We start from the raw sequence: 21538 nt of genomic DNA, 5'->3' as shown, positions 1-21538 counted from the left end.
GAACAAAGTACAAGCATTAAAATACCAAATTGATTTTTTTTTAAGAATTTCAGCTGTGCATTAACATTTGTGAACAAAGTACAAGCATTAAAATACCAAATTGATTTTTTTTTAAGAATTTCAGATATGCATTAACATTTGTGAACAAAGTACAAGCATTAAAATACCAAATTGATTTTTTTTTAAGAATTTCAACTATGCATTAACATTTGTGAACAAAGTACAAGCATTAAAATACCAAACTGAATTTTTTTTAAGAATTTCAGCTATGCATTAACATTTGTGAACAAAGTACAAGCATTAAAATAATAAACTGATTTTTTTCTAAGAATTTCAGCTATGCATTAACATTTGTGAAGAGTAAAAGTGTTAAAACATTAACATTTGTGAACAGTAGAAGTGTTAAAATACCAAACTGAATTTTTTCTAAGCATTTCAGCTATGTATTAACATTTGTGAATAGCACAATCGTTAAAACATTAATATTTGTGAACAATACAAGCGTTAAAATACCAAATTGAATATTTTCTAAGAATTTTAGCTATGCATTAACATTTGTGAAGAGTAAAAGTGTTAAAACATTAACATTTGTGAACAGTAGAAGTGTTAAAATACCAAATTGAATATTTTCTAAGAATTTTATAAGCTATGCATTAACATTTGTGAACAGCACAAGTATTAAAACACATAACTGATTTTTTTCTAAGAATTTTATCAGCTATGCATTAACATTTGTGAGCAGTACAATCGTTAGAACACCAAACTGAATATATTCTCTTAGAAAAAAAAGCCAGCAAGCTGATGTTTATACGATATTCTCTGAATGTAACGCGTATTACGTTATATATTAATACGCGAAGCATCCTTGAGACTGTTCCTTGAACCCTCTATTCCCGTCGACGAGTGACTCAGTCTATTTGGTCTCTGTTACATCATTATCCAATTACCATTATCGTCGATCCTCTGGCTGCTATTAGAATTTTCGCCTCTCCTCGTCCGCAGCTCGCGCGAGAGCCTCTTCCTCTTCCCCTCTGCCTCTGCTCAACCTTTTTTTTTCCTCCTCTCCGTCCCTCCAGCACGTCGAACGCGCGTGTATACGTGCACGACTAGCGGTACTTTATCCGTAAATGTACGGGATACCGTACGATCCGTATTTCCCCCTGGAATTTATCGTTCTTTGCGCAACGGTCGATTCTTCGTAATCATAGTACCGTGCTGCGCAGCGTACGCATTTTTTTCTCGATGAAAACAGCGACAAACGCTCCAAATTAATTCGCAGAATCGATGCTCCAAGCCAGACAGACAATGCACACATTTTTTTCACCCACAAATTTATTACCAAAAGTAGCAGAAATTAATTCAAGAGTCTAGCGGAACTTAAACTTACGCCAATACTTTTTTTATAATATCTGGAAGTTGGTCTACGCAGGTTTTTAGAGCTTTAGCAGGCCCAGATGAGACGGATCGACCAGTGTAAATTTCTCTACGCACTCCACGAGCCAGATCAGTGGCAGAGTTTTGATGTGGGGCATGTTGTACTTTATACGTGGCTCGTTCCTCTCTGGCACGTATATGTTGTAATGCGTGCACCTGTAGAGAGGGTGATTAGGCTCTTTGGCGATGTGGAAGTGGATGCAGGGCTCTCTGCTCCTCACGTCCTCTGGGTTTGGCTCTCTCGTGAGGACTGATCCGTCCGCTGCTTGCACCAGAGCCACCAGTGCCTCTTTCGTCAGCTCGATGCCATTTATTTGGTAAACGTTGTTCGCTTGCGGATGGAAATAGAAGTGGCATTGGTGGAAGAGACCTGGGTTCTGGAGAGGATAATAGAGATAGAGGATGTTGGAGACTGTATCTGCGATTTTACCTTCTTCTGCGCACTCTCTCTGGCTTTTCTTGGGACCCCAACGACTGGCGCTCCGCTGACTTCGAACAAATCTAAATCTCCATTCAGCACATCGTTCACATTCATCCCCAATTGAATCCCTTTCGCAACAGAGAATTTGACGGAGATTAAATTATACGAACACCAGTTCTTCAAGCGGAACTTACATTCGGTGTTGAGCAACCAGCAGCCGTGCAAAAGAGCCATCATCACATCGTACGATAGCTCGACAATGTTCTTGGCATCCGCTTCGACTATCACATGAGTCACAGTTGATCTGTAACGCGTTAATTATGTTTAACTGAGCCTCGTTTAAGTTCTACAGTCGAAAGGACAGAGAGCGCACCGAAAGGCAGAGGCGATTTTAATTTTATGCTTCGCAGCAGCTCTCTCTATGTACTTCTTCTTCTCTTCGTTCAAGCTCGAGGCGTATAAAACAGGAAATGGTTGAATCGAACTGCAATTTAAGGCCACTGCTTCTTCGACTTCATCATCCGATCCGTTTTCATTCGCCAAAATGCTCCATATTTCACTATTTGGTTCGCAGTAGTCTCTGAAATGTTAAAAAAAAATTGTAATCGGAGCTAAATAAATTCTGAGACTCGATGGACAGTCAAACGCAGTACGCCAGAGTATTATAAGAGTTACGCACATGGGTTTCTTCCCATAATTGTCGAACACATCCTTCTTGGCCTTGCGCTTCAGCAGCATCTTCGTCTCCAGCAGTCTGTTCTTGATAACAGCATCGTGCAAGGCTGTTCTGTTCCCTTCGCCAGGTGTATTTGGTGACGCACCACATTCCAGCAACAGCTGGCAGATATCCGTGTAGCCGTAGCTCACAACTTCTTGCTGCAATCATAAAAATTGCTGCGTAACTGAGTACAAAATTACATCGCAGTCGAATAATCACCAGAGGTGTCCAGCCGCTGTGGTCTTTGGTATTCGGATCCGCACCGGCAGCCAACAGAGTCCTAACGAGCTCCTCTTTATTCTGAAAGATGATGAATCGAGCCTTGTAATTCACGATTACAGAGTTTAAGGAGTTTCTGTTACCTTTAAACAGGCTGCGTGCAACTGCGTCTCTCCTTTAGCATTCTTTTTGTTTATGTTCTTCGGTATGAGCTTTTTACTAATCGGAGAGTTGATCCTCTTGGTATTATCTAACTGTTTGGTTCTCGTATTCGCAGTCGTACTCCATAAATCTCTATTAAATTTATATTTCATGTGCGTTAGTCGTATTCAGCGAATAATACTTTAAAATTACAGTAGAAACATCGATTATATTTTTTATATATATTTATAAATTTATTTTAATCGTATTACTGTAATATTAGATCTACGTAAATAATTCTTCCTCGTAAATAATATTTTAAGGGGTATAATATTTAAATAAATGGTTTACACGTAACGCTGAGCTAAAATAAGCTATATCTTGCTTTCTAAGTTTATAAAATTGTATTTTACAAGCGTACGCAGCATAATTTGCCCTTTCGAGAGTATAATTCTCATAGAACGCAGAACAAATGGAATTAATTCATATTTTAGTTATTTCTAAGTTTCTTGTAGCTCGTTTTCTATATAACGAGGTACGAATTGATCGTATCGCAGCAGAGTTTATTGTACAAGAACTTAAGTCTAATATACAAACGTATTCCTCGAAATCGACGTACTTTTTTCCTATTATTTCAGCTGCGTTACTGCAGTAACGAACGAGACTGTCGATTAAGTCATCGTTGCACTTTTCCATGGGTTGTACGGGTGCGCTGCACTTCGTACACACCGAGTCATTCTCTGCGCACTGTTTACAGAAGAAGTGACCGCAATTTGTGTATCTTACTGCGTTCGATGGCTCGCATCCGCTGCAAACAATGAATACTTGTACTTATTTATTTATCGTAGGAACGTAACGTATTGAATTCGTAATTTGTGTGTAAATAAATAGCAAATATTGAGGATTAAAGCGTAAACAAGCTTGAACAGCGATACATGATATATGTATTTTTTTATGTATTATTATTATGCTTTTTTAATTAAAATATTACCATTTGCTACAAGCTAGCACTTTGGCAAAATTTTTCAGAGCTTCGTACGTATTTTCCCATTTATTCATCTTTCAATTTCGTATTCTGTCGCAGCGTGTTTAATCTATCGAATTTATCTCTTCTCATTTCCTTTGTATTCGATCATCTAAACGCATCAAACAATTCGATCATTTAATCATAGAAAAAATGTAAGGTAGATGTGTTGTTTAATGTAAATTTATTTTGTACAGCAACAAATTAAATTGTTTGTGTTTTCTAGGGACAATTGAGGTTAGGTTATGTTAATTTTAGGTTAGATTAGTTACTTAAATGAATAAATGAATAATATAAAGCTAACCTAAAAAACACAAAATCAAATTATTTCATGACAATTGAGGTTAGGTTGTGTTAAATTTACTGACCAATAAAATGCAAGCTTCATTTTATGACAACCAATTAAATGCTCAGTATTTTCTAAGGACAATTGAGGTTATGTTATGTTGAATTTAGGTTAGATTAATAAACAAACAACATAAAGCTAACCTAAAAAACACAAAATCAAATTATTTCATGACAATTGAGGTTAGGTTGTGTTAAATTTACTGACCAATAAAATGCAAGTTTCTTTTTATGACAACCAATTGAATGGTCAGTGTTTTCTAAGGACAATTGAGGTTATGTTATGTTAAATTTAGGTTAAATTAGTTACTTAATTTAATAGACAGCATAAAATTAACCTAAAAGACACAAAAGTTTATAGCACAATTGCAAAGGAAGGATTTTTCATTTAAAATTTAGGTTAGGTTATTTTAAATGATCAATTTAGGTTAGATTAATGATTTAAATTAATAACATAATTCAACATAAATCAGAAATAAGACTATATTAAACTCATCTCATTATAAACTAATCGTAAATTGAAAAATAATTACTTTCATCAATTCAAAGAATACTAACCTTTCATATTTAAATACTGACCACTAAAATTCAAGCTTATTGTATTATCTTACGTCTTGCGCTGTGATTGGTGGTACATAGAAACCTCAGAGCCAATCAGGTGATCGTGGACCACTAACCTTGTCTTACAAGAAAACGCGGGAGATTTGAACGTTGTAACTTTTATAAAAAGGTCAACGATCACTTTTATTAAATTTTCAGTTCTGAAATAGAATTAAATGCAATTAATATTGCATGTTAAATTATCTTAGCTCATTATGTAAGAGATCAAAAGAAATAAAGCACAAAATCGAAGTTATTATATACATAAAAAATTTTAAATGTAAAGTTCAAAGTCTTTTGTACAGAAAAAAGAAAAAAAAGAGATTTTAGAATAGAAATGTGGCTTCTAATGAGATCTTTTTGCCTCTGTACTGCCTTAAGAAATTCTTTTTGAGTTTTTTATAATACAATTTTCACTTGCAGCAGTTGTAAATTAATTTTTGTTGAGTTAAATGATGAAACTCTTTCACGAAAGAAGTTATATATGAAATATAATTTTATAAAACCCTATTTAAAGCATTAGAAAATATTACGGAGCAGAATTATTAAGTTCAAGTTAAGCGAAATATAAAATATAAAATATAAAATATTAAGCAAAATATTAAATATTAAATAAAATATAAAATATTAAATATTATGCAAAATATAAAATATTGAATATTAAGTAAAATATTAAATAAAATATTATATTAAGCAAATATTAAATAAAATATTATATTAAGCAAATATTAAATAAAATATTATATTAAGTAAAATATTAAATAAAATATTATATTAAGCAAATATTAAATATTAAGTAAAATATAAAATATAAAATATTAAATATTAAGCAAAATATTAAATACTTTCTAAAAAGTGAGAATCAATACCTCTCTCATTAATCTGAACTCAATTAATTAAAAATTTTACTGCTAAAAAAACTAAAATAAACTCTATCATCCCAAAAATACACATTATGAATAGCTAAAGCTCTTCGTAACATGCAATTCTATCTACTTTTTATCTACTTAGAGATAATTCATCGATTACTTGATGCATCAGCGTTTCTAGCGACTTTATTGATAACTCATAAGCATTTTTCTCAAACTCAACACGTAAAATCCTGAAATCTCCACCGAAGACCCCAGATTACGCGTACTTCAACAGCGCATCACATTAAAGACATTTAAACTTATATAAAAGAAGTTTTCAAGGCTTCGACAAACTGCAGATAAAAATCTGCTGAGTAATTCCTTCCAAAACTGCTCGAAAACAATTTCATCACTAAACTATTGCATAATTATATATTACACTATATTATAACAACATTTATTTTCACGAGAGATTAGTTACTTAACTATTTTACAATAATTATTTGTTATTATTTAAAAAAATAAAGTATCATCGCTAAATTCTTAATGAAACAATGCGTACGAAGAATTGAATTCGCTTTTTTCAGGTGAATATCACAATTGTAAATAATCTACGCTGACTACAATTTTTTAATTCAACTAGATGGAGAAACTCTCTCCACATCCACACGTCCCTTTAATGTTCGGGTTGTTGAAAATGAACTCGGAGCTCAGTTTAGTCTCAACGTAGTCCATTTCGGTGCCTAGCAAGGACAACTGAGCCTTTTTGTCGATCATTATGCGAACACCATCTTGGACCACCTCCTCGTCAAGCTTCGATTTCTCTTTGGCGTAGTCCAGGGTGTAACTGAGACCGTTGCACCCTCGCTGCTTCACACTGATCCTTAAACCGATCTGAAATGCGACAGAAATATAATATTAAATTTTATTCGAGCACCTTAAAAAGTTGCGAGGTCTTTGGACTCTTTTTAAGCCCAATCTTTCGCAGAAATAATTTATTTTTGCAAAGATATCGCATCGGTGCTCTTGCGAAACAGATAAAAAGCTAATAAAAGTGATGGACGATGTAAAAAGAAATTTTAATAAATTAAAATACGTATTTTAATAATAAATTTTAGTAAATTCAAGTGCGCAATATCTTAATAATCTTAATAATAAATTATAATAAATTAAAGTACGCATCTCAATAACAAATTTTAATGAATCAAAGTACGTATATTAATAATAAATTTTAATAAATTAAAGTTCGCATCTGCTTACGCATTCATTCTTGTCCTTCAGCAGCTCCTTGATCTTTTTCACCGCATTCGATGTCTGCAACAAAACAAATTGCAGAATGTAAATTACAGAAACGAAAATGGTATCGTTGACTGTGTTCGATAAATAAAAAAATACACAACACGATTTAAAATCTTGCTTACACTATTTTATAATTATTTACTTTCTTATTTTATATTTAAAAAAAAGTATAAATGAATGGACTATCATTGCAGGAGAAAAAAGGAAAGTTAGTTGGCGTTCAACGTTTTAAATGGATTACCAACAAAATAAGCTAATTACAAACAAATAAATCTACAAAATGTGAAATTAATGTGCTTCTTAACGCTTAACGGATGGGTACAATGTAAATTTATATTTTCGTATCCTGATTTTCCAGGATATGAAATGTACGATTATGTTTCTTGCTTGCATTTTTATTACGCTGCGTTAGTTTCTCAATTTTATGCATACTTGGTTTATTTTTTGATACGATTAGTTGCAGTATTATCCATCGATTGTGTCTACACAAATTATTTAATTTTAAGTAATCGTTAAAACAGCAAACGCAAAAGAGTTTTCTACGAAAGCTGCGGAAGTCTGTGAAGAAATTTGTGCTGATAAATCATCCAACGCAGGAAGCGATAACAAATCGGAGTACTACGATGAACAAAAGGGTATTTCCACTTTGCAACGATGAGTGTTTTACAAGATATCACGCTCGCAAGAAACAGTAGACCTGTAAATAAATAGCCTTGTAAAATACCATAAAAAATAGTGTTTATTAAAAAAACTGTAATGGTTTGAAGCAATACATACACGTTTATTTAATTCTCATAAAAAATGCTTGGAAATTAAGGAAGACATAGAAAAAACAAACCATCCGTTAAGTGTTAGCGTCAATTTAAAAAACCTTCCAAGAATCAACTCCTCTTGTAGCGTCACAACAACAACGATGCTCTTTAAATGGACACAAACAGAACCTGGATGAACTAATAATAACGATAAGTATTCAACGCAAATATAGATGCGACATAAAATAATAATAACTGCACGTTTCTAGATTAGCTAATGCTATACGTACATAACTATCGACTGGCATTAGAAGTAATGTGAAACATCTCAAAAATAGCAATTGCACATCAATACAAGTTGAAAACGTAACCTCAAGCTTGCGATATTTTCAAATGGAAAATGTCACCAGCGATGTGCAATATCGCGCGCGATTAATACACAGTTACGTACGAATATGCTCATCGATTGATTATTTACTTACCAAAGTGAGCGCTGCTCGCGTGGGAAGTATTTTTCTGCCTTTGACAGCGCGAACGGTGGCTGCGGCAACCACGGAAGAAGCCATATTGACTGAACGCCCAGACACGGTATACTGTGCCAGTGACGTAGTGTTTTTGCGCATGCGCGTGTAACAAGCTGCGCGCGACGCTTTACGCATATTCATACGTATGACATTGTTATGATGCTCTGCGCATGCGCGTGTAAGAAACTGTTTACGATGCTCTGCGCATGCGCACATAAGAAACTATATTCAACGCTCTGCGCATGCGCGTGTAAGAAACTGTTTACGATGCTCTGCGCATGCGCGAATAAAATTTATATACGACGCTCTGCGCATGCGCGCAATAGAAGTTGCGCATGACATTCTGCGCATGCGCGCGTAAGAAACTATATACAACGCTTTGCGCATGCGCGCGTTAGAAGCTATGCGCGATGTTCTGCGCATGCGTGCGTTAGAAACGTATGCGATGTTCTGCGCATGCGTAAGTAAAAACTATTCACGACGCTCTGCGCATGCGCACATGAGAAGCTATACGCGATATTCTGCGCATGCGCGCCTAAGAAAGCTGTACGCAACGCTCTGCGCATGCGCGCAATAGAAGTTGCGCATGACGTTCTGCGCATGCGCACGTAAGAAGCTACGCACAATGTTCTGCGCATGCGCTTGTAAAAAACTATATACAATACTCTGCGCATGCGCGTATAAGAGGCTATAAGCGACGTTCTGCGCATGCGCGTAAGAAACTGTATACAACATTCTGCGCATGCGCGTAGCAAACTACGCGCGACACTACAAAAGAAAGAACACTGTCACTCCCACAGTGCCAACTCTGACACACTAATAAAAGGTAAATTCTATTTTACTCCATTTAAAAATCTAAAGAATAGAATTTTATCAAATTTTTAAATAAATTCTCTGTTCATGCGTCATTCATTTCCTTTTACACAATGTCGAAAGAAAGGTTAGACATTTTCCAAAACAGCACCCTCGCTAATCTTAGCTACGGCACTGACAATTTAATTTGTACCTAAAAAAAAAAAAAAAATATTGCTAGTTAAAACAACAACGAATCACGTTATTACAATTATTGTTAAATATTCGCACGCGAGAGCGATTTAAATGCAACGCAAGTTCGCACGTCGATACGAGACGTTTACTGTGTGCATAGAATAATGGCGTCGCCGGTCTTTCCGGCGAGCAGATCGTGGCAGCGTGTCCTGGGCATCTTTCAGTGAAATAGCAGAATGACGGACGACGTGGTTGTACTGGATGACGCTGTCCAGAAGGAGGAAGAGGTGGCCCATTTCCAGGCGCCAGCGATCCAGCATAATCCGGACGGTTGGGGCCCCTGCGAGCTGCCTGACCAATTCAAGGATATACCTTATCAGCCGTTCTCGAAAGGCGACAGATTGGGCAAGGTTCGTGATAAACACAACCTAATACATTCTCGCATTCTCAAAGATTTCTTAGACGTTCGTTTATTCTTATTGTAGATATCTGACTGGACTACGCCAGCCTTCCAAGACAAAAAGTTCCCCAGTAAGTTATCAGAATTTTGCGTCTACCTTAACCTATCTGACGTATGAACGCTCAGTACTGTTGATAATAGTAACAACTACTTTGTAACTTCAATAGAATTGGTTTGGAGTTTGTACAGGGTTCGCCAACGATTTTCTAAACCAGCGAGAGAATTGAAAGTACCTGATTCTTTATTCGATTCCGTTTTACGGAGTTGAGTCCAGCAAAGTATTCCAGTTTACTTTCTTTAAGTAACGCTGCTCGAGCGAGAGCCATTTTCTAATTTTTATTGGAATTTTTTAATCGCTCGACCAAGTAATTAGTTTGAATGTTTAATACTGCATTAATTCCTTCGCGCTGTTAAAATAACGATGGTGGCTTCAAAAACTTGGCGCGCTGGTCATCGTTGACCCTATCGCATTCAACGTATTAAGATAAATACAAAGTAAAGCTGCAACGAAAGTGTTAACGATTTAATAATTACATAGAATAAGTAATATATTATAGAAATTACTATTTTTAGCAATTTTCTCTCAATACGATACGTAAATATCAGCAAAAAGTGAAGTAGAATTAATATCGAGCAGAGAAAGGCACTAAGATGGTACGTTTATCGTTTACAGACAAATATACGTCCCAGTTTGGTTCCGGCAGCCAATACGCATACTACCACGATGAAGACGAAACAACCTTCCACCTGGTTGACACCACTCGTGTCCAGAAACCACCGTACCAGCGTGGTGGCAGGTTCCGCCACAACCAGAGGAACATGAGGGGTCGTGGCAGCCAGCGTGGCGCTTTGAGCCAGATGCAGCAGCTTGGCAAGCTGAAACTACGCGAGAGGGACCGCAAGGGTCAAACAAAACGCTGGGGCAGGCAACAGGGCCTGCGCAACCACAAGAACCAGCCTCCGATCAAGATCCGTGACGCTTCGGTCACTGTCAGGCCAGACTGGGTGACCATCGAAGAGATGGACTTCCCACGGCTGGCGAAACTGTCTTTGCCCAGCGTCAAGGATGGAGAGGACATCCTCTGCTGTGGCTCCCTCGAATACTACGACAAGACCTACGACAGAGTGAATGTGAAGAGCGAGAAGCCACTGCAGCGAATCGACAGAATCTTCCATACGGTGACCACAACCGATGATCCAATCATTCGCAAGCTCTCCAAGACAGAGGGCAATGTCTACGCAACCGATGCAATCCTGGCGACAATAATGTGCTGCACTCGCAGCAATTACTCTTGGGACATAGTGATCGAGAAGATTGGGGACAAGCTGTTCTTCGACAAGCGAGACAACACTGAGTTCGACCTGCTCACTGTGAACGAGACCAGTGTGGAGCCACCTCAGGACGATGGGAACTCCTTGAACTCGCCCAGAAACCTGGCGTTGGAAGCCACGTTCATCAACCACAACTTTTCTCAGCAAGTGCTGAAGTCTAACGAGCCCAGATACAAATTCGAGGAGGGCAATCCGTTCATCTCAGAGGAGGAGGAAGGAGATGTGGCTAGCGTTGCTTACAGATACAGAAAATGGGACTTGAACAATGGCATCGTGCTCGTAGCGAGATGCGAGCACGATGCAGTGATGCAAGGACCCAACAACGAGACCCAGTTTCTCACTATCAAGGCTTTAAACGAGTGGGACTCGAAATTGGCCAACGGTGTCGAGTGGAGGCAGAAGCTGGACACCCAACGTGGAGCAGTATTGGCCAACGAGCTGCGTAACAATGCTTGCAAACTGGCCAAGTGGACTGTGCAGGCGTTGTTGGCTGGCTCGGACCAACTGAAGTTTGGATACGTGTCCAGAGCGATGGTCAGAGACTCCAGCAAGCATGTTATTCTTGGTACGCAACAGTACAAGCCGAATGAATTCGCTACGCAGATTAATCTGAACATGGACAACGCTTGGGGCATACTGCGATGCATCATTGATATTTGCATGAAGCAGAAGGATGGGAAGTATCTGATCATGAAGGACCCGAATAAGCCTATGATCAGACTGTACGATATCCCGGATAACACGTTCGAGAGCGAGGGAGAAGAGGACGAGGACGACGACGAGCCTGTTAACGACGCGTTTCAGAGTTAATAGGCGAATCTAGAGTCCCTTTTGCTATCGTTTCGCTCTTAAGTTAACCATTTGTACCACGAATGCATGTTATAAGATGGAAAGACAGTGGTATAATAAACGGATTTCATCTGAGGCTTCTGTCGTTCAATCTGAATTACCTTAACGAGTCAAGATCAGTCTTTTGTAGACTGTACGTGAGCTTTGTACTCTAATTAAATTATGTTTCGCAGCGTACGTTTGAGGGACAGCATTGAAAAAATATGGAATCAATGCTTTTTGTCCAATAAGAACTCTACTAGGAGCATAATATCATGTATCTTTGCTTTTTTAATGCCATTTAGAATTTTTGTAGTTTAAAAAAATTAAATTTGGACATTATTATGCATTCTGCTACCTGATATAACAATATCGATCAATGTCAATCGATGAAAAATTTCTATTCTTTAGGAAAAACATATTTTGTAGAGTGTTCGTGAGCTTTGTACTCAAATTAAATTATGTTTCGTAGCGTACGTTTGAGGAATAGCATTAAAAAAATATGGAATGCATGCTTTTTGTCCAACAAGAACTCCACTAGAAGCATAATACCTTGTTTCTTTGTTTTTCTATGCCATTTAGCAGTTTTGTAATTTAAAAAAATTATAGTTGGACGTTATTATGCATTATACTATCTGATATAACAATATCAGTCAATGTCAATCAAGGACAGCATTAAAAAAATATGGAATGCATGCTTTTTGTCCAACAAGAACTCTACTACTACTAAATAATGCCTTGTAACTTTGATTTTCCATGCCATTTAGAATTTTTGTCGTTTAAAAAGTTAAAGTTGGACATTATTACACATTATACTATATAATATAACAATATCAACTAAGAACAACATTAAAAAAATGTGGAATGCATGCTTTTTGTCCAACAAGAACTCTACTACTACTAAATAATGCCTTGCATTTTCGTTTTTCTATGCCATTTAGAGTTCTTGTAGTTAAAAAAAACTGTAATTGGACATTATTATACATTATACTACCTGATATAACAATATCAGTCAATGTCAATCAAGGACAGCATTAAAAAAATATGGAATGCATGCTTTTTGTCCAACAAGAACTCTACTACTACTAAATAATGCCTTGCAACTTTGATTTTCCATGCCATTTAGAATTTTTGTAGTTTAAAAAGTTAAAGTTGGACATTATTACACATTATACTATCTAATATAACAATATCAACTAAGAACAACATTAAAAAAATATGGAATGCATGCTTTTTGTCCAACAAGAACTCTACTACTACTAAATAATGCCTTGTATTTTCGTTTTTCTATGTCATTTGGAGTTCTTGTAGTTAAAAAAAACTGTAATTGGACATTATTATGCATTATACTACCTGATATAACAATATCAGTCAATGTCAATCAAGGACAGCATTAAAAAAATATGGAATGCATGTCTTTTTGTCCAACAAGAGCTCTACTAAAACCATAATGCCTCGTACCTTCGTTTTTTCATGCCATTTAGAATTTTTGTTCTTTAAGAAATTAACGTTGGACATTATTATGCATTCTGCTACCTGATATAACAATATCAATCAATGTCAATCGATGAAAAATTTCTATTCTTTAAGAAAAACAAATTTTGTAGACAGTACATGAGCTATGTAGCTAAATTAAATTATGTTTCATAGCGTACGTTCGAAGGACAGTATTGAAAAAATATGGAACGCATGCTTTTTGTCCAACAAGAACTCTGTTAGAACCATAAAACCTTGCATCTCTGTTTTTTCATGCCATTTAGAATTCTTGTCGTTCAAAAAATTAAAGTTGGACTTTATGCTATCCGACGTAACAATATTAATTTGCACGCAAGCTAATATAAAGATTCTGAACATGTGTCGCAGGTGTTTGACAACGCTTGAGCAAAATCTGGCTGACCGACTAACTAAAAAAGCGAATAGTTTATTCAAAATGGAACAAAATTCCAGTAATCGAAAGCGATAATATAAATACAACTTATTCGATTATCCTTTAAAAAAAAAAAACATATCATTCTTAGCTCAAACGCTCGACTATTTTATATCCAAATGAAAGACCAATAAAGTATGTTGAATATAATGAAAGCCACAGGGAAGACAATCCTGCTGCGCCTGTCGATCCACTGAGCAATCTCCTGCGGAGTCATAGTCGTAAAATTGTGCAGCTGAGCAAGAGTCGCCCTCCGTGGGAAGGATTTTGGTGACGATGTGCTGTTAACAGTCATTATGCTTCCTACGGAGCACTCCTGCTCCTCCTTGTCCTCCTCAATCTTCACCGAAGGGATGTTCAGGGTACTTGGGAAGCTCTGCAAACAGAAATACATCCCCGTTACCCTCTTCGTTCGCTTCGATCACATCCAAAGCCTTGATACTCGCATGTACGGTAAGATAATTCTGGCTGGTGTAATCCTGCTCGCTGGTGTTCGCATTATCCAACGATGACCAAGACCTTGACCGTTCCAGGCCTGTGGTGTTCTTCTGGAACTGCTTGCGAGCCAGCTTCGGAGTCAACGTTGACTTCAGTATGTACTTGCTGTTCACCTTCTTCAGCGGCACTGTTTTTCTAAAAGCATCACACATCAATATGCAAACTTCTACGCAGAAACAAAATACCAAAGAACATTGCGTACTTCCTTCTGTAGATGGTGTTGACGAAAGCGAACTCCACCATCGCAGCGAAGAGGAATATGGTGCAACCCAGGAACCATATCTCGCTGGCCTTAATATAAGAAACTTTGGGCAGAGAGTTCTCCACTTTCGACGCAAGAGTCATGAACGTCAGGATGGTATTCGTTCCTAGATGCGAAGTCTCTGATTCATTACTTATTTCGCTAACGCTGGCAATGTTCGCAGGGTACATCACCTAAGACTATTCGTGGGGGACTCGCATCCATGTGCAGCCAGAACGACACCCAAGAGATGACCACGATCAGTATGGATGGTATGTAATAGTCCATCATGAAGAATCCCATCTCTCGTGCCAGTTTGAATGTTATGCTGATCGAACTGAAGTTACCAGCTGCGAATGAGAGGCATCGTTAGCTACGATAGGCACTGTCGAGTGCTGTTGGTTGCGAATGAGAGTGGTAACGGTACCAAAATGGCCATAATGTTGCTGCGATGTGGTATAGAATACCTCAGAGGTGTTCACCCACTTGTCCATCAGCTTGTACTCAGTTAAATGCAGCTCGTCTGCGAGTATGATCGGCTGTTGGTCCCAATACAACACCATGTCGAGCACATTGTGCGTCCCTGTGGGTGGTAAAAATTCCATTGATTCCAAGCGGGCCAGAGTAGAGTTAAACTAGCTGACTTGTTTGTAGTAGCGCAATAAACAATGACAGACTCCTACAGCTCTCGAAAATTAGTGGGCACTCTTGTACATCGAATGGGAACTTCTCCAAGCGAAGCCCACAGTTAAGAGTGGCTTGCAACCTATAACAGTTTACACGCTGCTTTTATTATGGGATTAGAGGCCAACGTAGGCTTGCGAGAACTAAATTCTAAAAGCTAGCAACCTTAGCGTATAAATGTGAGTCCTTCGATTCAAGTTTCATGCATTATTCTTGGCGTGGAGCATCGAGCGATGAAGCTTTGTGCAGCCACGCTTTGGAATTATTTGTGAGCTCGAATGTAGAATTCATGAGATAAAAGATGTTTGATTTTTTTCTAATTATGTTCTACGATACATTAGAGTTTATGTATAATATATATATTCATAGTTCAGCGAATTAGCAATTGCGAACAGCAAGTTATTGCTATTTTAATATCGCTTAAAAATGCTAAAGGCGGAGAAAGCGTAGGAGAAGAAAAGCAGCAATAAATTGCTAATCTAAGCTCTAAAAATGCTAATCTAAGCTTCTACTGAGAATATTTCGCATTTTGTAGCTGAAGAAGTTATAAAAATTCTTAAAGAGAAAGAAGATTTTGATATCGAATGCTTGAAGAGCTTTGCAACTGCGCAATAAAAAGCAATAAAAAGACTAGATTTTACTTAAAAAATGTAATGAGTTACTCAAAATCTTCTACATAAGAGAAACAAATTATTTTTTAAGTTAGCCAGCCTATTTCTTTTGCAAAATAGTCTACGATTACTGTTCTACTCTATCCGATCTCAAAAGAATTTAGAATAGCAGATAAAGAGAAAATTAATGATAATGATGAATGAAAGTAACTTGTTTAACATCTCGTATTGTTCTGTTAACAAACAAAATGTAAGAAAATCATTGCTTTTGCAAAAAAATCTACGATTACTGTTTCACTCTATTCAATTTCAAAAAAATTTAGAATACAAGATAAAGAGTCAGAATTATCGATAATGATGAATGAAAGTAGCTTGTTTAACACCTTCTACTGTTATGTTAATGAACAAAATGTAAGAAAGTCATTTCTTTTGCAAAAAAAATCTACGATTACTGTTTTATTCCATTCAATCTCAAAAAAATTTAGAATAGCAGATAAAGAGAGAATTAATGATAATGATGAATGAAACTAGCTTGTTTAACATCTCGTATTGCTCTGTTAACAAACAAAATGTAAGAGCGATCTACAATTAATCCCATATTTGAGAATCCGTTGCACTTTTTTCATAAAAAGAGGGAGTAAATGTAGATAATGATGAAAAGAGGGAGTAAATGTGATAATGATGAATGAAAGTAGCTTGTTTAACATCTCGTATTGCTCTGTTATCAAACAAAATGTAAGAGCGATCTACAATTAATCCCATATTTGAGAATCCGTTGCATTTTTTTCATAAAAAGAGAGATTAAAACTATCGTAGCATTGGTACACACTCTAAATACGTATTACAGACCTAGTATTCAGTATGACCATGCCCGATGGGTCTATGGAGACAAGTATATCCTTAACGCTGTTGCCCATTATAGCTGAACTGGGTTCGTTAGAAACGTACACCGTGGGAGTCCAAATTAAATCGTGAGCGAACTGTCCACCGTATATCTGGCTCAAGTGTGGCGCAATGTTGGAGAACTTCAGTCTCTCATCCAAGTATCTGAATTGCAGCATCATGTGCACATCGAATTGCTGAAAGAGAGCACAATTGTATCGAAGCTTCAGAGTACGACTGAGCTAAACGCAAGATATAAACTGTATCGCAAGGTACCAGAGTCTTCGCCATGTTCGACTTGATCGTATAGATGTAAGCGCTGGTGTAGATGTTGATCGGATCTGTGGAGTTCAGCTCTCCTGGTGGTCTGGTCAGTTTATCGTAACGACAGTCATTCGTCAGCTCTTGTAGAAGCTCTGTTTGGGTAATCGTGCCCCTGCCGCTTAACTTTGGACAGCTCTCCAGCCTAAGAAGCAAACGCATTGTTTAAGATTTAATATAGCAATGTACGGAGCAATATTTCATAGCTATTTTGCTTTCGATTCAAAAGAACGTTCATATGATGGAATCGTTGAGTAGAAATCGCTCAATTATCTGCACAGGGTGTTAAGAAAACAATTCAATAGTTTTACAGTATACAGTACACACTGTAGCGAACAAAAAAGCCTCGGTAAACATAAGCTGAAAGCTCAACCGTTTAAAAGATATAAATATATTTGTTCGCTAGCGTCACCATTAACTTGCTTAAAGGGATTTCAAGATTGGCCAAGCAGAAGGAAACTGACGTAAGCAGAGAGCAATCGCTTGTTAAAAACATTGTTCTCGAGCAACAGAATTTTTTTATAGAAGAACAAATTATATCGTATTATATTTTCAGAGATCTCAGCGTATGTAAAATTGAAGCGAAATGGTTCTCATCTTAACATTGGACGTTGAACTCATTTAATGGGTAAATGCTCAACGATATTAAGACAGATGTTGGGAATTGAGTCTCTAAACTCATCATTAATCCTTAAATCATGAGATCTTATCATAATCAGCCCAAATAGCCAAAGGCGCTAAGTATATATATTACATTGTAAATCTTAAAAAATTATGCATCGAGAGCAAGGAGACCATACTTAATCGTACGTTACAACTCGAACAAAAGTGTATTAGCATCACAAAGAGTACGATCAAGCATCCACCTCTACAAACTATTTCAACTGCAGCGAATAACACGTCTTCATCTGTGGACAATGCTCTAAAAATATCCTCCGCAGTTTTTCTGGGGATAATTTAGTATCGTGGCCTGTTTTGGTGTACGTAAGGCTCACCATGAAGTCATTCTGAATTTTTAAAAAATATTTTCAAGGCCATAAAATGATATTCTCCATTTTACTGTATTTTTTTCAGAAAAAGAAATTGATCTGAGAGTGAAATTATTTTAATTATGAATATGTATGCTTGAAAAATAGCTATTCCTGATTCTTTTCAATTATTATGCGTATCGATTAATTATATATACATGTGTTAAATGTTTATAGTAAAGAAACTGAGAAAATAATAGAGAAAAAAAGCGAAAAGTGTGATTGCGAGGAGAAGTTATAAGCTCCAATTGGCTGCATTGAGTTGTACGCTCAGTAAACAGAAAGGCGAAGTCGCTTTGAAAGAAGATCCTTGAATTAAAATTCCAGACACGCCGCTAGGTAATAAGAATGGTTCATTATTGCTTTGTACCGATGCTTGGTGACATAATGCCACGCATGTAGCTGGCACGTACAAGCAGAAATACAATTAAGAAGCTCTGGTGTTACTGGTTTAAGTCCGTAACTAAAGAAACGATTGTTTAAGAAAATTTAAACGAGTAAACTAAATATTTACATACACGACAAAACTGATCTACCTTGTAATTAATACTTTGCGCTAGTTATGAATGAAAAGATTAAGAATTGGATACAATTTTCTATCGTTTAGTATCTATTTAGCTTGACGATTATTTTAGTAATAATTATTAATTGCAAAAGCGAAGCGATGCAGCTGGAAAATTGCAATATCAATCCGGAGTTGTAATATCAACTTTAACAAGCAACTTCGAGATCTTATCTAATTATACAAGCGTATTAATTTACAGCATCAAACATTCAGCTGTTTATACAAGCTATCAATATTTCTCTTGGCAATACTGGGTGTCACGATTAAAAATAGCGTTATTTCTGTTCACTCTTCGCGAATCTTGCATTTTTCAAGGGGAAAAAAAATTCTATTTCCAATTAAAATATTATTTCTACTTAAACAATACTCTATTTTCAATTACAATAATTTTATTTCCGCTTAAAAAATTATTTTATTCGTAAATTGGAATATTATTTAAATAGAAGACTATTTTCAATTAAATTATGAATTTAATTAAATGTATTTTTCTACGTTGGACCAATTTCTGTTCGTTGATCGAATTGTATGAAATAAGACGCTGTGTAAGAACATAAAAATGTTGAAAGCCTAACAGCGAGAGCTAATACGATCAGCTTTAAATCTAAATGTTTGCGCAAGTGTTTCAGAATTCAGTTATCTACACACAGAGCAGCCTGTCTGGGAACGAGCATTATCTGTGGATAGATTCTGTGAAATATGTCTCTCCCTCCTCCTACGCCAAGCTCGTTAAACGATTCTCCAGAATTTCTGATCTCTCAGGATCTCAGAACTCGAATCTCAGAACTCGAAGAATTCTACGCAGTGTGATTTAGTAACGTTTAAGCGAAAGCTGTAAGGAAGCATATTTTCAGCATCGTTCAGTAACATTTAACAATCTAAACGTATACAAGAATTTAGTAAGACTTATTGTTAGCGTTGTTAATTAGAGAAGACAGTGATAATGGCTTTTCGCAGGGAATATGAATATTACTCACATTGTGGACGCGTTTAAATGGACCATTTGTAGCAGTATAAAAACTATGGACGAACAAACTCCTCTTAAGGCCATATTAAGTTCCCCGATGACTTATCAGCTTCGCTAATAAAGCTGGACTGATTCCACTTTGGGTACGCAGACGCATGCTCTTGAGCAAATTCACTGGAAGCCAAACATTACCCAACCATACACCTCCCACCTACGCTTTTATTCTTTTACATAGCGGGTACTCACGTGTTTATGTGTGGCATGAGTTCCTTTCAGAAGCCGCGTTCGAGAATTCGAGCAGGTCGAAACGCTTCGACGCGTTCACAGCGGAATTTATTACAAAAATTGTCCTCTATTCTTAGAATCTTAATGTATAAAATATAAGATTAGATATTCTATGAGTATCAGAGAATTATGATGATTGTTTTTGGATAATATTACATTAGACAATAGCAGAAATTAATTTATACAAAAATTATCCTCTATCCCTAGAATCTTAGTATATAAAATATAAAATTGGATATTCCCTAAGAATCAGAGAACTATGATAATTATTTTTAAATGATAAAATATTTAACAATTGCAGAAATTAATTTCTACAAAATTTGTCCTCTATTTCTCTCTAAGAATCAGAGAACTATGATGATTATTATTAGCTAATAAAATATTCAATAACAGCAGAAATTAATTTATACAAAAATTGTCCTCTATCCATAGAATTTTAATGCATAAAATATAAAACTGGATATTCCTTAAGTATCCAAGAACTGTGTTGATTGTTTTTAGATAATGAAATATTAAAAAATAACAGAAATTAATTTATACAAAAATCGTTCTCTATCCCTAGAATCTTAATGTATAAAATATAAAATTCAATATTCTCTAAATATCAGAGAACTGTGATGATTATTTTTAGATAATAAAATATTCAACTAAAGCAGAAATTAATTTATATAAAAATTCTCCTCTATTCTTAGAAACTTAGTGTATAAAATACAAGATTCTTTAAGTATCAAAGAATTGCAATTACTGTTCTTAAACTGAAATTAATTTATACAAAAATTGTCCTTGATTTCTAGAATCTTAATATATAAAATAGAAGATTAGCTATTCTTTAAGAATCTAAGAACTGTGATGATTGTTCTTAAATAATAAAACATTCAATGATAGCAGAAAATAATTTATAAAAAATTATCCTCTTTCCTTGGAATCTTAATATATAAAATAGAAGATTGGCTATTCTCTAAGCATCAGAGAACCGTGACAATTATTTTTAGATAATAAAACATTCAACTAAAGCAGAAATTAATTTGTACAAAAATTGTTCTCTACTCTTAGAAACTTAGTGTATAAAATATAAAATTAGATATTCCTTAAGTATCCAAGAACTATGTTCATTGTTTTTAGATAATAAAACATTCAATGATAGCAGAGAATAATTTATAAAAAATTATCCTCTGTCCTTAGAATCTTAATATATAAAATATAAAAAGTATCAGAGAATTGCCATGATTATTCTTAGATAATAGAACATTCAACAACAGCAGAAATTAATTTATACAAAAATTGTCCTTGATTTCTAGAATCTTAATATATAAAATAGAAGATTAGCTATTCTCTAAGAATCTAAGAACTGTGATGATTGTTCTTAAATAATAAAACATTCAATGATAGCAGAAAATAATTTATAAAAAATTATCCTCTATTTCTAGAACCTTAATATATAAAATAGAAGATTGGATATTCTCTAAGCATCAGAGAACCGTGACAATTATTTTTAGATAATAAAACATTCAACTAAAGCAGAAATTAATTTATATAAAAATTGTAAGAAGTATGCAAGAACTGTGATGACTGTTCTTAGATGATAAAACATTCAAAA

At 35.6% G+C, this 21538-nt stretch overlaps 5 protein-coding genes across 5 annotated transcripts in view; 1 reads left to right on the top strand and 4 right to left on the bottom strand.

Annotated features, from left to right (window-relative positions):
• LOC143431821 (protein masquerade-like) overlaps nucleotides 1-21538 on the bottom strand; it is a 358901-nt gene that overhangs the window by 20159 nt on the left and 317204 nt on the right. The window lies entirely within an intron of this gene.
• Nucleotides 1434-3992, bottom strand: LOC143431867 (BRCA1-associated RING domain protein 1-like). The gene is made up of 9 exons (XM_076908848.1): nucleotides 3925-3992; nucleotides 3553-3741; nucleotides 2936-3086; nucleotides 2793-2873; nucleotides 2535-2731; nucleotides 2229-2435; nucleotides 2050-2159; nucleotides 1865-1983; nucleotides 1434-1811 (listed from the first exon to the last, which is right to left on the bottom strand). The coding sequence occupies exons 1-9, from the start codon at nucleotides 3990-3992 to the stop codon at nucleotides 1434-1436; spliced, it is 1500 nt and encodes a 499-aa protein (XP_076764963.1).
• Nucleotides 6334-8370, bottom strand: LOC143431831 (iron-sulfur cluster assembly 1 homolog, mitochondrial-like). The gene is made up of 3 exons (XM_076908785.1): nucleotides 8287-8370; nucleotides 7014-7067; nucleotides 6334-6647 (listed from the first exon to the last, which is right to left on the bottom strand). The coding sequence occupies exons 1-3, from the start codon at nucleotides 8368-8370 to the stop codon at nucleotides 6393-6395; spliced, it is 393 nt and encodes a 130-aa protein (XP_076764900.1). The 3' UTR covers nucleotides 6334-6392.
• Nucleotides 9495-12026, top strand: LOC143431824 (eukaryotic translation initiation factor 3 subunit D-like). Its single transcript, XM_076908775.1, has 3 exons — nucleotides 9495-9725; nucleotides 9801-9846; nucleotides 10449-12026. The coding sequence occupies exons 1-3, from the start codon at nucleotides 9552-9554 to the stop codon at nucleotides 11915-11917; spliced, it is 1689 nt and encodes a 562-aa protein (XP_076764890.1). The 5' UTR covers nucleotides 9495-9551; the 3' UTR covers nucleotides 11918-12026.
• LOC143431836 (pH-sensitive chloride channel 2-like) lies at nucleotides 13972-19851 on the bottom strand. Its single transcript, XM_076908789.1, has 9 exons — nucleotides 19667-19851; nucleotides 17055-17244; nucleotides 16746-16975; nucleotides 15285-15367; nucleotides 15029-15184; nucleotides 14796-14951; nucleotides 14563-14728; nucleotides 14309-14495; nucleotides 13972-14238 (listed from the first exon to the last, which is right to left on the bottom strand). The coding sequence occupies exons 1-9, from the start codon at nucleotides 19738-19740 to the stop codon at nucleotides 13972-13974; spliced, it is 1509 nt and encodes a 502-aa protein (XP_076764904.1). The 5' UTR covers nucleotides 19741-19851.

Source organism: Xylocopa sonorina, unplaced genomic scaffold, assembly GCF_050948175.1.
Source record: "Xylocopa sonorina isolate GNS202 unplaced genomic scaffold, iyXylSono1_principal scaffold0014, whole genome shotgun sequence".
NCBI classification, from domain to species: Eukaryota; Metazoa; Arthropoda; class Insecta; order Hymenoptera; family Apidae; genus Xylocopa; species Xylocopa sonorina.
The sequence above is the reverse complement of the archived record's forward strand: the minus strand, read 5'-3'. Positions and strand labels throughout refer to the sequence as shown.

What these genes read in the sequence shown, in the direction of transcription:
- LOC143431831 (XM_076908785.1), bottom strand. Translation starts at nt 8,370, where the DNA reads ATGGCTTCTTCCGTGGTTGCCGCAGCCACCGTTCGCGCTGTCAAAGGC. An exon ending in CGCGAGCAGCGCTCACTTTG is followed by an intron (nt 7,068 to 8,286) that starts GTAAGTAAATAA and finishes GTTTTGTTGCAG; the next exon opens with ACATCGAATGCGGTGAAAAA. An exon ending in TGAAGGACAAGAATGAATGC is followed by an intron (nt 6,648 to 7,013) that starts GTAAGCAGATGC and finishes GTCGCATTTCAG; the next exon opens with ATCGGTTTAAGGATCAGTGT.
- LOC143431824 (XM_076908775.1), top strand. Translation starts at nt 9,552, where the DNA reads ATGACGGACGACGTGGTTGTACTGGATGACGCTGTCCAGAAGGAGGAA. An exon ending in AAGGCGACAGATTGGGCAAG is followed by an intron (nt 9,726 to 9,800) that starts GTTCGTGATAAA and finishes TTCTTATTGTAG; the next exon opens with ATATCTGACTGGACTACGCC. An exon ending in CCAAGACAAAAAGTTCCCCA is followed by an intron (nt 9,847 to 10,448) that starts GTAAGTTATCAG and finishes TATCGTTTACAG; the next exon opens with ACAAATATACGTCCCAGTTT.
- LOC143431867 (XM_076908848.1), bottom strand. Translation starts at nt 3,992, where the DNA reads ATGAATAAATGGGAAAATACGTACGAAGCTCTGAAAAATTTTGCCAAA. An exon ending in GTGCTAGCTTGTAGCAAATG is followed by an intron (nt 3,742 to 3,924) that starts GTAATATTTTAA and finishes CATTGTTTGCAG; the next exon opens with CGGATGCGAGCCATCGAACG. An exon ending in TGCACGCAGCCTGTTTAAAG is followed by an intron (nt 2,874 to 2,935) that starts GTAACAGAAACT and finishes ATCATCTTTCAG; the next exon opens with AATAAAGAGGAGCTCGTTAG.
- LOC143431836 (XM_076908789.1), bottom strand. Translation starts at nt 19,740, where the DNA reads ATGGCCTTAAGAGGAGTTTGTTCGTCCATAGTTTTTATACTGCTACAA. An exon ending in CGAACATGGCGAAGACTCTG is followed by an intron (nt 16,976 to 17,054) that starts GTACCTTGCGAT and finishes GCTCTCTTTCAG; the next exon opens with CAATTCGATGTGCACATGAT. An exon ending in AGAATTATCTTACCGTACAT is followed by an intron (nt 14,239 to 14,308) that starts GCGAGTATCAAG and finishes TTCTGTTTGCAG; the next exon opens with AGCTTCCCAAGTACCCTGAA.